This window comes from Dipodomys merriami, unplaced genomic scaffold (assembly GCF_024711535.1).
Source record: "Dipodomys merriami isolate MVZ:Mamm:240054 unplaced genomic scaffold, mDipMer1.0.p SCAF_103, whole genome shotgun sequence".
Taxonomy (NCBI): domain Eukaryota; kingdom Metazoa; phylum Chordata; class Mammalia; order Rodentia; family Heteromyidae; genus Dipodomys; species Dipodomys merriami.
Genome location: NW_027202305.1, coordinates 175,887 through 190,826, shown reverse-complemented (window position 1 = coordinate 190,826; position 14,940 = coordinate 175,887). Strand labels below are relative to the sequence as shown.

Sequence of the window (14,940 nt, the reverse complement as noted above, 5' to 3'; positions counted from 1 at the left end):
TGCAAATGCTGGCCCTTTATGCTGAGGGCATGAAGATTTTCAGTCAAAAGCACTACAGACAAGAAACCAAACAGGAGCCTGAGCTCGACTGCCTTCCCTGGGCCCACTCACCTTTCACATGCAAGTTCACAGTGTCTGGGTCAGGTAGAGCTGGGTTCTGATGCCCATCCTACCACCATGCACATCACATCCAAGAGTTCCGGAAGATTAGGGATGCCCACTTCACAGCCTTGGTGAGCTCTTCCATGTGGCGGCCAGGAAAAGTAGGAAAGGTTCTGTGGAAAAAGGCACCGCTAGAAAGCAAGACACAGTCAGTCCCTCTTAGCCAGGGATGACAGGGTCTCGGCTCTGAGGGCCTTCAGTGTGATGCTGTGCTGTTTTGCTTCAGTCACTGAGGCCCTAGCCCAAATCTCACCAGTTTAAAGCTCCCCTGTTCTCTAGGCTGACTGGCAAACCCCTGCGGCAGAGCCATCCTGGTATCCACCAACAGGCTCTGAATCCAGAATCCCCTTCAAGAGCTGGTCTGTAAGTTGAGAGGAGACAGCCCATACTTCTTTCTCTGCATCAGGAGGCCCAGAGAGCCTGGGCGGCGGCAGCATGACACTTGCTCAGCACCCAAGCTCACCCAGGAGTGGAGGACTAGCCCGAGAGCAGCTGCTGCTGTGCTGTACAGTGGAACATTCCGGAGGTACCCAGCATTGGAGCTTCAAGAGAAAATCAAGGAGGGAAGAGGATCCACTTTACTACTTTATCCATTTATTATATTACAAGATTAAGGCACAAGTTTAAGCAGCACAGAATAGGAAAATCTTTGGCTGACAACAGTATCCACATCTGTTCTTGTATTCCCCAACTCTACAGACCGGTACACCTCTCAGTGGAGGCCAGCGACACAAAGATGCCAGAGGTAACCCGCCTAGATAAGCAGGGTTTGCTAGAATACATGCCTGGAGCAGGACAACACAAACAGCAGGTGAAGAGGACGTGGCACCAGGACTTCCATCTACCGGCTGAATCAGGCACTTGCACTCACCCTGTTACACAGAACTTTACACAGATGTGCAAGAGCCTCCTCTGTCCCCCCTCAAATACTGGATAAATCTGACTTGTAATAAATACAGGCATCTATCCAAAAGCAGAATCCTGGGCAAAATCACATTTAACATACTGAGCATCAAAACAGCAGGAGCTGATATAAGAAAATGCTGCGCTACACACTGCCTTACGCAGAGGGCAGTACTTAATCCTGCAAGGAAGCCAAGTTTCATGACCAGGACATACTTCAATCACTGCAAACATGACAACATGCACTTAAGTACGACTGGCTTTACAAAATACCTACTGGATATTCAGACCAGAGACAAGGCCAGATAACTCTTGTAGAAGTTGCCCATGAGTACTCTTCTTCCACTATAGCAGACTCATACCAAGAGGCTTCTTAAAAATGGTGACTTACCTTCACTGCTATCTGTATTTATTCATCCAAACATTCAACAATTTAGGATTGTTTCCAGAGCTTAAATCTATCCTCAAAGGATGAAGATTTTTCCCTGCGAAGGGAAACTGAAGCAGACCCTGAAGGCCACTCTAATAGAGGAATTTCCAAATGTTTTTATTACTTGGGCAGTACTGTAGTAATAACCCCAAAGAGGGGTAAGATGAAGCCCTTAGAGTAAGAAATGCTACTCAAGCCGGGCGCTGGTGGCTCACGCCTGTAATCCTAGCTACTCAGGAGGCTGAGATCTGAGGATCACGGTTCAAAGCCAGCCCGGGCAGGAGAGACCGTGAGACTCCTATCTCCAATAAACCACCAGAAAACCGGAAGTGGCACTGTAGCTCAAGTGGTAGAGCGCTCGCCTTGAGCTGAAGAGCTGAGGGACAGTGCCCAAGCCCAGAGTTCAAGCCCCACGACCGACAAAAAAAAAAAAAAAAAAAAAAAAAAAAAGAAATGCTACTCAAGTCCTACAGCCACACCTCGCACACATACATATCCTGATAGATAATTCAATTACTGAATGAAAAACAGGTTCACTACTTAAAAGGAAAAGCTGCCCATTAATTCCAAGAGAAATGTATTAGCTTCGTGAAGGGGGGCAAGTCTGCATGCTCCCGGCTTGACTAACTTCTGGTAACTTCTTAATTATCTGCTCATCTTCCATGGAGCCACAGACCAGAGGCAAATACTTCAACAACCCTTACATGAAATAGAGATCACTTAAACACAAATCAGCAAAACAATAAAGTCAACAGTTATAAAGCACAGAAGCCTTTTTCACGTCTGCCTCAGGTGTGGAGAAGCTGTTGGCGGCTGGCTGTTCTCGGCTTCTTAAAGCCCTCACTACTCAGGAGACCCCAGTTCACAATGGCCACCAGATTTCTTCGCTTAGAAGTAAGGAAGACCTCAGAAACACACACTGCTTACTGCAGTACAGATGCAAAGCAAAATATCTGGGTTTTAGAGAAAGCATCTCTACTCAGCAAAGCTTTCTAGAATCTACATGGGAGCTCTCTGCCTCAACAATCTTCTCAACTCTTACTCTCCTCTCTCTCTTTGCCTCCCAGGACCTCAATCTTCCCTTGCAAATCTCAGATTCAGAAGGCTGCCAGCAGGGAAAGATTATCCATGCATCAGTACTTGGCACTTCTCCACGGGGGCCATTTGGAGTTTCTTCCACTGGCAACAGAACCACTAGATTCTCTGTTCCAAGCTCAGAATCTATTTGGAGCAACTATCTAGATCTCTGCCCCTGTAGCATTGTAGAGTCAAATTCCTATGAGTTCTAAAGGGTAAAACCTTCTCGGTTCTTTTTTTTTTTTTTTTTTTTTTGTCAGTCATGGGGCTTGAACTCTGGGTCGGTCTGGACGCTGTCCCTGTGCTCTTCAGCTCAAGGCCAGCGCTCTACCGCTTGAGCCACAGCGTCACTTCCGGTTTTCTAGTGGCTTACTGGAGGTAAGAGTCTCACAGACTTTCCTGTGAGACTGGCTGGTTTTGAACCGTAATCCTCAGATCTCAGCCTCCTGAGTAGCTAGGATTACAGGCGTGAGCCACCGGCGCCCGGCTGCATTCTCAGTTCTTAAATAGGGAATCTCCACCACTTCCTCCCCTCCCAGCCAAAGCTTAGGAGCAAGGCCACCATGAGCTGCAGGCATGGGGTGGGCATGCTGACCTCTAATACCCTTTGGCCATCAGCTTCTCGGAAGCAGAAATAGTGAGAAGAAAATGCTCAGAATATGTTCTGCAAATGCTATAAGGTTTTTGGCAAATGATGTGGTTTTCCTGGCAACTTAGTTTTATGGACCTACAGACCGTCATGTTTGTTGTCTACAGAATCATCAATGAAGTGACTGTCAAGACTCCTGATCCAACCACTTCTCATACCTCTGTGTGATACTGGCAGCATGCAGACACTGAACTTGCCAGAAAGCCCGCTCGAGGTTAAAGCAGAATTGTTTTGACATACCTTTACTCAAAGCCAAAGCCTTTGCCCCTCACCCTGACACAATACTCTCAAGTTCTATGGTCAGATGTCCCTTGAGAAAATCAAGATGATCAAGACTTTGGATATAATTTTTGATATAGTCTGTGGTTGTGCTTATAATAGAACACAAAGAGAAACATTCACGCCTAGTATTGATGGGCAATTCTAGAAGTTCTGTGTTTAGTCTTATTTCTTGGGCTCTGGAAGGTGTGGCAGCCGTGTGTGCGTGTGACACATACACATCACACATGTAGGACCCAGCCCAGGCGTGCATGGTATTACACGCCTTACTTGAAGCTGTTATCTCCATACTTACAGCTTCCCTTCTAGGCCTTTGCTTTAAAACCCAGCTTCTCCTGCCTGTGAAGAGCTGAGAAAGGATTTAGCCTTCTGAGCTGCGTCTGCATCTGCACAGTCAAGTCAGGAGAATAAACTTGTACCTGCTCCCCGGCTCCCGGAGAACCACGCACCGCATTCCACGAAACAGAGCTAGTTCTAGCGCTCTTCCCAGAGCACAAGGAGGCAAGATGCTGCATACTTCCAGAGCTCAGAGCAGATGCTCAGCAACTGTATTCTCACTTCTTACAGATTAAAAAAACTATGAGGACAAAATGACTGACGCCCTTAGCTTAACAGGAGGTGTGTCCCAAAAAAGAAGCTACAGATGCCTTTTCTCAAGAAGAAATCTTACTAGGTTAAGGTTAAAAAAAAAAAAGATGGGCAAAAGCCCACAGCACTATTGTTAGAACCCCTGAAAAATGTTCATGTCCCCACCAAACTTCTGACAACCAAAACGCTTGATAATTTAGTAGGACCAGCAAGAGGGCCTGATGCTTGTGTGTGCCATAGTGTCCAGGCTTCTGGTGAAACTGGGCCGCAGTTCCGCTCATACCTGTTGGACAATACTGTGAGACACATGAGAGGGGCTGACAGCACTGCCTTGGCCTCCCATCTATAGATGCTTTCTAGTTTGTCCTCAACATTACTTGGAAAGAGTTTGTTGCCATCAGTTGAACCACATGCCCCATGAGGAGTGATGGGGGGTGGACAGGGCCCCTCCACCTCACCCCCATCCATTCCATACGATCCCCGTGTCCTGCGGGTGAGGCCGCCTGTGCCGTCTCCACCCCAAGCCTGCAGCAAGCCCAGTGCTCAGGTCTGCACAGTCCTCTGCTGCTGGATGTGAGACCCTAAGAGCTAGAGAGCAGGCAGCACACAGCTCCGAACGTACCTCGGCGCAAAGCTTGAGGCGGTCAACCCCGATCCTCCGTCGGGCCCAGGCTGGCTGGCCACGGCCATTGCTTCCTCTCCTCTCCTCTGGCCTCAATCTGTCTTCCTTCTACACCCTCACTTTGAGGCAACCATAACTTCACTCAGGTTACACTCCAAAGACCAGTCCTAAAACAGACTATCCACGCAAAGTGCCCTAACTAGTGTTGTCTTCAGTATTTTAGAGGTTAAAGTCTCAGACCTCGGACTTGCCCTTCCTTGTTTGCTTCCTTTCTTTCTTCTAAGAAGGCACAAGAAAAGGATCTTGGAAAAACACATTGAGAGAGAAAATTCAGTACCCTATTACCTATTTCAGTTCTCTTCTCTGAACCAGCATCTTCTAGCTTTGTAAGAGAAGCCAAGGCCTCTGAAGTCGCATGCAAAACATCACAGCAAAGGTACAAGAGACCCACACCCTTAATGGTCCTGGCTTATTTCTGTGGCACTTCTGTCTCACATCTATAACCTGGAAAACCCTAAGCATGCTGTGTATCTACTGGTCTGACCGCTTTCAAAGCCCGTGAGCAGGGAAGCCTGTGTGCTCCTCCACACCAAGCAGACGACGGCTCCAGGGAAGGGGTGTGAGGCGGCTCCCCAGCCCCTCATGCAGGAAAGTGGGCGGGGAACCTGAAGAGATCTGAAGGCCACCAAAGCAACTGCTGGCAAACGACCATCCATTTCCTGCAGTGCTATCTTGAAAAAAATGCAATGGGGTAGAAAGAGTATCCCCTTGCAAGACAGCTCGCATAGAAGAAGAAAGCCAGAGCCATGATCTTGATGCAAGGTGTCACAGCGAGTCTTCTCCTCGCCCACCCGCCTCAGTTCACAGGAGGAGGCCGGGAGCAGCCCAGCCTGGCACCAAGGAGGCCGTGGCCGGGAAGCCGGCGTGCAGCTTTGTCCTACTGGCCACGATCAGATGTGTCAGGAACGAAAGGGTGACCAGTTCAGACATGTCCTCGAGGTTCCGAGCCTAAGGGACACATCTTATACGCAGACCAAAAAAAAAAAAAAAAGCGCATAATAAAAAGTAAAATTAAAAAGAACAAAGTGGAGACAGAGATAAATGAGAGAAGTTAGGATGGAAGAAGATCAAGATCATGCTAATTCTGTTTAAAAAATACTGTTTAGTTCAGAAAATAGAAAGAAGCCTTGTAACCACCTGAAAACCAAGCAGGCAATGAGATGATGATCTCCATCCCTGGAGGCTTCTTACCCCCACCCCACTCACTTAGAAAATATCCCACAATGGCACAGGGACGCTGAATTACGCCAAGAGGAGCTCTAGATATTTCTAGCAGGTTCTTCTTAAATTAAACATGCAAAAAAGTGAGGAGAATGTGGCATTCCAAGAAACATCCAGGTTCGGGTTTATCTGCTTAAAGCCAGAGCATCCCACCTACAACGTTAGCCTCCATTTCCTATTTCTTCTGAACTTCGTTTCCAAACCCACATACATCTCCTCTTCCACTGTATGTAACAGAATCCATGGCCTTCTCCTCTCTCTGCAGTCATGCAGGCTTCCTGTTCTCTGTAACATTATAAAGAGTAGTCTTATAATCGGGAATCTTCGACAATGCCTTTCCTGGTTTCCTGTCTGCAACCATCTTGATCTTTCTTTTCTCTCTCTGCTACTTTTCTTGTTTGTCAGATTTCAGGTACAAACTGGGTGGCCGTTAGATGAGAACTTCCATCATCTCTCCATCGGGAAACTCCATCTTATGCAGCAAACTGCTGATCCGGCCTCTTCCATGACCAGAAGAGTTCTCTGTCAAATGGAAGAAACATATCAGCACCCTTTAATGTGATTTCATTTCACCCAGAAGTGTCCTTCATCACAGAATATACCTAAGGAAGGCCACGGGTTTACGTGGATAACCAGGGAAAGGGAAAAGCTGAGTGACAGGACTCAAATGCAAATAAAAGTAATCAGGCCAGACTCTGGTGGTTTGAACCTATAATCCTAGCTACTCAAGGGGCTGTGATCTAAAGATGACAGGTGGGAGCCAGCCCTGGCAGGGAAATCTAAAAGATTAACTTCCAATTAACCAGTAGAAAAGACAGGACTAGAGGTGTGGCTTAAGTGGTAGAGTTCCATCCCTGAATGGAGTAAGCCCAGCAAGAGTGTAGGCCGAGTTCAAGCCTCAGTGCCTGCACAACAACAAGAACCATGGTGTTGATGAAGCTGGGGCTCTGTACAGGCACTTTGTACCGGCGCGCCTCACCCCCACCTCTTAGAGCTGCCTGTGCCCTTCATATACTCCTTGCCCTGCTTAGAAACGGGCACCTCTCCAGCAGGAGACATGAGCCCTTGGCATTCAGAACCTTGAAGGCAATGTCTGTGAACCTGACACACCCCAGACCACCTCCTCTGGGGAAGGGTGAGTTACACGGCACACACCACCAAGGTGGAGGCAAGGAGTGTGCTCATTTCACACGTGGTAAGTCACAAGCGTCTACACACACACAGCCTAAAGGTGTTGGCATGAGCATGACTGGAGCGTGCTCAGCTCCCATCAGACTCCTTCTCCTGTGCCACATGGGGCCCTGGTCCCTCAGAGTCTGGTGGGGACGCTGCCACGTACCTGGCCTTTCTGCAGTCCCCTTGGCGGCTAGGTGTTTCAGGAGAGGGCTGTGGGAAGGGGTTGTGCTCAGTCTGCCGCGGCTGGGGAGGGAGGCCATGCTGGGCCACAGCGGTTGGGCACCCCTGTCGGTCTGGGTGCTGCTGTCCTTGCTGCCTGTCTTGGCGTGGGCGCTGCTGCCGGCCGAGGTGGGGGCTGGAGAGGTGGGTGGCAGGGCGGCAGGGGCGTGCTCCTGGTGCTCCTTCCCAAGCAGCAACCCTGAGGGCAGAACCGCGCTGGCAGTGGCGTTCGCCCTCCCCCTCCTCCTCCCCCTCCCCCTGCCCCTTCCCTTTGCTTCTCCCTTCCCTCTCTCTAAAAACAACCAAAAAAAATCCTAATCTTCGAGATTTCGTTCTTGACTCCGGAGTGCTTAATTCACTCAATGATTTATTAGCCAAGCACTTACAAACACAGAGAGTAAAAGCAGAAAGGACTCAGTTTGGTCTCTAAAATATACACTTACTTTTTTGGAGGGGGTCAAGAGGTGTTATTTATATTTAACCTGGTTAAATATAAATAAACTGTAGAATAAAATTATTCACGGGACAAAACCACTGGGAAGGGCTGTACTCAGCCTGTTGCCATTGGAGAAGGGACAACAGGGTTGAGAGAAAGCAGAAAAGAGGTGCTCAGAGCCAGAGAACGAGGGGTGGGAGATTTCTGCAGAGCTTTCGGAGACTGTGCCTGCCTTGTGCAGCAGGACCGGACAGAAGTCCTGTGCCTCAGAAAACTTAGAATGCTTCTCTGGTCCTGTGTGTGTTCCCACTGACCTCCTGCCTTCTGGACAGGTAGGGGAGGGACGGGTCTCCCACAGCTCCTGAGCTGTATGTGTTATTCTGTGAGCCAGACCTCTCTGGTGAAGAGGTAGGCTCCCACACAGCAGAATGCCAGCCAGACTCAAGAGAAGTCCTGCGGCAAGGGTGGGCTAGGGAAGAAGATATACTGGCTACAGAAAAAGGAGATGGTGTGTAGCAGAATTCACTTGCCTCAAACGCTTCCCACACAGCTGGACCTGAGTGCTCAAACACAGCACACATTCAGAAAAGTGCTAGCACTCCAGAGCTAAAGTCTATAGGAAAAACTTGTTCATTCATCTTGTTAAGAAGCCGGCCATTCATAAAGCACCCGTGCCAGGGCCCACTTCTTAAATATGTAACTTGGCTGTAAGGTTAAAGTGGAGGTTGGGCGCCGCTCTGGGGATGGAGATCCTGCCTTCCTAACTGGCCCCTAGGCGATGCCCATGCCGAGTACCTGTGGACTGTGTGGAGCAGCCTAGTGCTTCACACATATCTCATTTTGAAGTACACAACATGCTCTTATTCTCCAACAGAGAAGGAAACGGGAGCTCTGAGAAACTAACGTCTCACAGCTGAGAAGTAGTGATAATGGGAGGCGAACCAGCGGTGGTGTAAACCCGCTGTGGAGCACAGCCCGCGTTCTCTCTACTTCCTCGGGCTGTGTGTTAACGTGGAAGGCTGGCAGGTGCTCCTGAGTAGGTGACAAGGTGAACAGCCTCTAGCCAGCCATCTCCTGAGCGTGCTGAGCAGCCGGGAGCAGACCTGTGCCTCCCTCTCCTCCCAAGGCCTTCGATGAGGTGACGGGGGGGGGGGGGGGGGGGGGGGGGGGAGGCAGAGCCCTCAGGCTCGCTCCCATTTTTGATACCCGGACACCAATTATAGCAACAAGGGGAATACTGCTGCAGACAACACAGCAGCTCTTCCTTCAGGCCAAGGTCCTCAGCTCCCCGCCATGGGCCTGCCAAATCCTGGGTGTAGGCACAGAGATGCCCTGGGCATCTTGGGGCGAGTGGAAAAACGGAGGAGAGGGCCCACGTTCAACCCAGTGTTCACACTCACACATGATGACAGGTGAAGACTGCTGGAATCCCTTTTAGAACTGACAGGCTTCGCCATGTCTCACGGCGTTCCCACAACCTAAGTGTGACCGAGGAGGAGACGCAGACACCTGCAGTGCACGGGTGCGGGCACCGCTCTGGCTCCTCAGTGGCCTGGCCGAGGGAGGGTGCGCTCACCTACGCTCCCCTTCCACGTCTTCTCCTCCATCAGCTGGCCACTGGTCAGGGAGGTCTGGCGCGAGTGGGTCCCGGCGGCGGCTGCAATGGACGGCACAGAACGGGCAGGCCGCAGGCTGGAAGGGTCCATCTTCCCGGCATCTTTTCGGGATCGCTGCTGGAGGACCTTTATCATGGCATCCTTCTCTATGATTTTGGCATGGAGATTTTTAATACTAAAATCAAAGCAAAACAAAATAATCCTCATGAAATACCATTTGGTTAGAAAACTAACGTTCCTCTCAGCCTGTCCGAGGGGCTTTAACCGTAATTTGGTGATGGAATTCAAGTGTTGTTCACATCTTCAAACATCTGCCACCTCCAAACTGTTTCAGGTGAGGCTTAGCACTGCCCTTCTCTGGCGCTGTGGGAGGTTCTAGGCCTCGGGGGGGGGGGGGGGGAGGGGTGGTGAGAATGACCAGGCCCCACGCTCGGGTTGCCCTGGACCACGGCTCAGGGACCACACTTAGCAGGTCTGGAATGGGGGCTGGCGGGGGATGGGATAGCACACAAACTCTTCAGCCCCCAAACAGGGCAAATTTCCACCATGTCTTTCCAAGGGGGAAGAAAGGAAGAATGGGCAGGTTCTGGAGGAAGACAAGTTCTCCTCGTGAGAGCAGTGAACACTCCTGAGTCTCTGCGTGATCCTGGCAGTGACTGGCCTACCACACAGCCTCACTCTTCCATCAGTGCCCAGGGCGCCTCAGGCCCAACTCACGCAGGGAAAGCTAGTGACTGCTGTTAGTCTGCTGGAAACCTGAAACCCATCAGAAGAGGGCATTAGCTAACATGTCTTTATCTTGTCGGTCTTGGGGATTGAACTTGGAGGTTGGGTACTGTCCCTGAGCTCTTCTGCTCAAGGACAGCGCTCTACCACTTTAAGCCACAGAGCCACTTCCAGTTTTCTGGTGGTTTAGTGGAGATAAGAGTCTCAGGGCTGGCCTTGAATGACCATCCTCAGATCTCAGCCTCCTGAGTAGCTGGGATTATAGGCGTGAGCCACCAGCACCAACCTACATCTTTCACTGAAATAACATAAACTCTTGCTTAAAGCCTCTGGTCACTGAGATGACTGTTTCTCCTTTCCAGCTTGTGGAATACCCAGAGCTAACATGGACATCTAAGTTCTGTCATGAAACAGCCTCCATCTCAGCCCTGGCGCTGATCTGCAATTATCCCCACAAAAAGCACTGGGGCAACTGGCTTAGTCGTGAACACTCTCCCCCCCAGGCAGATGGGAGTTTCTGGAGCTCTCCAGTTCATGGCCCCCCAGAGCAGGGCAGAGAATCTCTGGAAGAGCTGGCTGGACAGTGAGGACAACGGTCCCTTACGTGAATTCCATGTCCTGACATCTCCTGCTGGCCTGAGCCACCTCCTCCTCCTCCTGCCAGAGGTGGGCCTCCAGAGAGCTCTCGCCGTAGCTGCCGTTCCGCGAGTGGTTGACGATCGTGGTGTCCCTGGAACACAGAGCACACATCACAGAAGCCTCGCTGGAGTGGCGCAGAGGCGCAACCGAGAGGAAGCCATTCTGCTCTTCACCCTCTTCTGGAGCCCAAAGGCCTCCGGCCTCCTGCCTCCACTTCTCAACCCAGCCCCGCTCCACAGACGCCAGGACAGAGAGGTGGCAGTGCCCAGGAGGAGCAACCGAAGGGCACCATGCCCCCAAAGCTCCCCACACACGCCTCACCAGCTCCTGTCTTCCCAACTCTAGTCAGAATACAACAGTGTCTAAAGAAAGCAAAATGGCATTCAAAAATAAAACTCCTCTGCCCTTTCTACGGGGTATTATGCTCTGTGGCAAGTTATGAATGTGCAGAGATGGACACCTGCAGATTCATCATCCTTGTACGTGATGATTTTATGCTTCTTCTGCCTTTCACCCTTCTCCTACATTGATGGCTCACGTAACCCTAGCTACATAGGAAGCTGAGATCCAAAGAACTGGAATTCAAAGTCAGCCTGTGCAGAAAAGTCCAAGGGACTCTAGCTTTAATTAACCAGGCTGGATTTGACTGCAACCTTCAGTTCTCGGGCTCCTGAGTAGCTAGGATTACAGCTTTGTGGGAGCCCCTTTGAAATTGGAGGGTTCCCCCAAATATACAGATCCTAAAGCTTTGGTGATTTCAAGCATCTCCAAAGTAAAAGCCCTGAGCTCTAGGCAAAAGACAAATGAAGAAAAAGGCCGGCCATGGGGGGGCATCCAAGACCCTGTGTGAGGGCAGCAATGTCTACTGCTGGGGTCCAGCCACCCAGGACCAAGGAGAACCGCGTGGCTGGTGCAGACACTTCTTTGTGACTTAGCTTTGTGGACTGCAGTACTCTCTAAGCAAGCATTTACAGGAAGAATTAGGCTCTGTGCCTACAGAGAGAAAGTAAAGCAATGAAAGTGGGCACTGACATCAGCAGGGAAGGGTTCCCAGGAAAGTGAATCAGATCTCAGGTGGCCCACGGTCCACCACGGTGTGGAACCAACCACTTGTTTTCCTCACTTATAAATAAGAAGTATTGCTCTCAGGGTTGCCATGAGGATTACGTGACATAGCACCATGGTGCAGGAATCACAGAATGTACTGTGGTAACATCATTCTTAAAGATCACGTGGAATTCCACAGTGTGAATGGATGCCAGGTTATTAAATGGGTCTCATTAGACTTGATGCTGTTTAAAATGCATTGATATTTTTGGCAACAGTGGGATTAACGCCTGGGACATTCATAATGAAACCTTAGACAGATGTCAGGAACTAGAATCTTACTAAAAACAAGGTACATACTGTCAATTATCTTCCAGAAATGTTACATCACCTCGCTCTTCATCTAGCCTACAACTTAAAAAAAAATTTATTGTAAAGATGCCATACAGAGGGGTTGCAATTACATGAGTAAGGTAATAAGTACTTTTCTTTTTTTTTTCTTTTTTGTCAGTTGTGGGGCTTGAACTCTGGGCCTGGGCGCTGTCCCTCAGCTCTTCAGCTCAAGGAGAGCGCTCCACCACTTGAGCCACAGCCCACTTCCAATCCTGAGTAGTTTATTGGAGATAAGAGTATCAGGGAGTTTCTTGCCCCAGGGCTTTGAACTGATCCTCAGATCTCAGCCTCCTGAGTAGCTAGGATTACAGGCGTAAACCACCGGTGCCTAGAGTAATGAATACATTTTTTGTCAAGCTTTGTTATACCCTTATTTGTTGTTCTCCCAATTAGCCTGCAACTTTTTTTGCTGGTCTTGGCCTTGAACTCTGGGTCTAGGTGCTGTCCCCGAGCCCCTTTTGCTCAAGGCTAGCACTTTCCCACTGGAGCCACAGCACCACTTCTGGATTTTTTTTGAGTAGTTTATTGGAGACAAGTCTCATAAACTTTCCTAAACTGGCTTTGAACCGTGATCCTCATATATCTCAGCCTCCTGAGTAGCTAGGATTAAAGGCGTGAGCCACCAGTGCCTGGCTTAGCCTACAGTCTACAAAAAGCAATGATCTGCAGAAGATCTCTTCCTCTGGGGTGCTGCTGCTCTGGTGCTGTCTGGGTACTGACTGAGTGCACAATGCTCACCGCTCGGCTGCAGCGGACGCCGCCGCACTCATGGCGAAGTGGCGGATGGTGCTCTCCTCCAGGTACTTCTGCTCCCACCTGGTCATGTCAGCTTCCAGGGCCAAGATCCGCTCCTCCTTCTCCCGCACAAGTTCCATGAGGGCAGGGGCACTGTATTCTGGAACGTTGGCGGGCTGGCTAGTTCCATGTTTCTGGAGAAGCAGAAACAACGCCCGATGCTTAAAATGTCTGTAAGGCCACAGCAACCCCTGTGTGCAGTTAACTGCACAGAGCAGACATACCCTTCCGGATCTCAAGTCCATGCAGGGCTCCAGTGTGTATGACTACACGACCCTAACACACACCTCCTCATCTGTCTAGTCGCACCTAATACTACTACTACTCACTCAGCTATGAAACCAGGAATTATCTAATTCTGCAGAAGCTGGATTAACCACCAGTGTCTCTAAGCTAATCTGAAGTAGTCAGGATTCAAACTCCAGTCTGGCTCCACAGCCTCAAAGTTCTAACCTAAGAAGTGATTGCTGTTGGTTTTTACCAGAGACAACAATGAATTAAGTCTTGGCTTCTTGATCTCAGCACTTCCTCTAGAATCCTGAGAGCACATTCAGTTGCTCTGTCTCTCCTCTGAGTGGGAGATAAAATGGAGGCACAGATGTGGGAGTGAGATGCCCATGCCCCGCTGCAAGGCTCTCGTCTGCAATGGGATGTAGACCTGCCCCAGGAGAGGCCTGAGAAGAGAAGCAAAGGAGCCAGCAGGATGTGAAAGTACATCATCTCTAAGGCATAGAAAACTCATTCTCTGTCCCTTCTTTTCATCTCTGTCAGTAAAAGGAAATACAGTTGATTTACCGAGACTGCTCACAAGCAGTGCCAGAGTGCTGGTTCTGAGGCGGTTCCAACTCCAGCCCAGAGGCAAAGACGGGCCCTCTCAGGGTCTCGGGCTTCGGCAGGCCTCTGTCTGAATGTGGGCCAGGCTCCTTCACACTTGGAGGGGGCACAACTTCATCCTGAGACAGGTACCCCTCCCTCCCCAGTCCCAGGGGCTGCACACGTTAAATGCAGAGCCACTGCAGGGTGTGAGAAGTATTTAAACACATTAGCAAAGCCATGAATCGCCCAGAGCAGCCGCTGACAGCTGAGCGGCTCGTCCGAGTAAGCGCATGGAGGCTTAGGCTCTTTGTACCGGGTGCTTCTATTCTACAAAGCCTCCAAATATGTGTTATTCTAGGAAGTGGCAGCTAGCCAGTGTCCAACACTGAATGAAAACAGCAGAAGGCACCTGTCCTTACTTGACCTGGTGAGGAAGCTGCCAATCCCATTTGGACAGGACCTAGACTCAGGTAGGACAGATGGACCAGGCCATCAAGATGAAAAGACCTCTATTTTTAGACACTTTCCAAGAAAGTGCCACAGCCTCCTTACGCTGCTATTTATGCTTGTCATTTCCTATCTAGTGGCCACCAAAGCAGTTTACTTTTTCAGCATCCTCTTGACTTTTCATGAGATCAGAACAACTCTTCACTGTCACCAAGGGTTACTTCATAAACCTGGAATATCAGCATTCAAGCATACAGAGAGCGCACTGTCTCCACAAGGACCTATGCCGATCAGAACATAGAACTGAAGGTCAGGCAAGACAATGTCTGACACCCACTGAGCTGGTCCACAGTTGCTGTGTGCCAGGCATGCTCTGGGGACACCGCAGTAAAACCCAGAGCTCTGTCTGTCCCCACATCAGGGAATGTCCTGATGAGCCACATGACCTCCGGCTGGCCTCAACCTCCCTGGCCTCCCTCTTCTCCCTCAAAACACTGTCACTGTTTCCCTTCTACCTCACAGACGACTATAAAAGAAATGACAACGACCTTAAGGTCTGTGTTGGCGGGTTTTTAAAGATACAATTGTGAGTTCTTGAGAATGGTTTTGTGTTCATCATCTGTCTTTGGGAGGGCAAAG

The 14,940-nt window shown here is 49.9% G+C and overlaps 1 protein-coding gene across 5 annotated transcripts in view; it reads right to left on the bottom strand.

The window, feature by feature from the left end:
• Window positions 1-2,802: 2,802 nt before the first annotated feature.
• The window catches only part of LOC138809711 (angiomotin-like protein 1), a 53,849-nt gene continuing 41,711 nt past the window's right edge, over window positions 2,803-14,940 (bottom strand). For all 5 annotated transcript variants that reach the window (XM_069996593.1, XM_069996574.1, XM_069996602.1 and 2 more), the window contains 5 exons: window positions 12,982-13,172; window positions 10,769-10,894; window positions 9,399-9,613; window positions 7,331-7,585; window positions 2,803-6,513 (listed from right to left, as the gene is read on the bottom strand). In XM_069996593.1, the coding sequence (XP_069852694.1) occupies window positions 6,422-6,513; window positions 7,331-7,585; window positions 9,399-9,613; window positions 10,769-10,894; window positions 12,982-13,172 (879 nt within the window). In that variant the 3' untranslated portion in view covers window positions 2,803-6,421. The remainder of the gene's footprint in view (window positions 6,514-7,330; window positions 7,586-9,398; window positions 9,614-10,768; window positions 10,895-12,981; window positions 13,173-14,940) is intronic.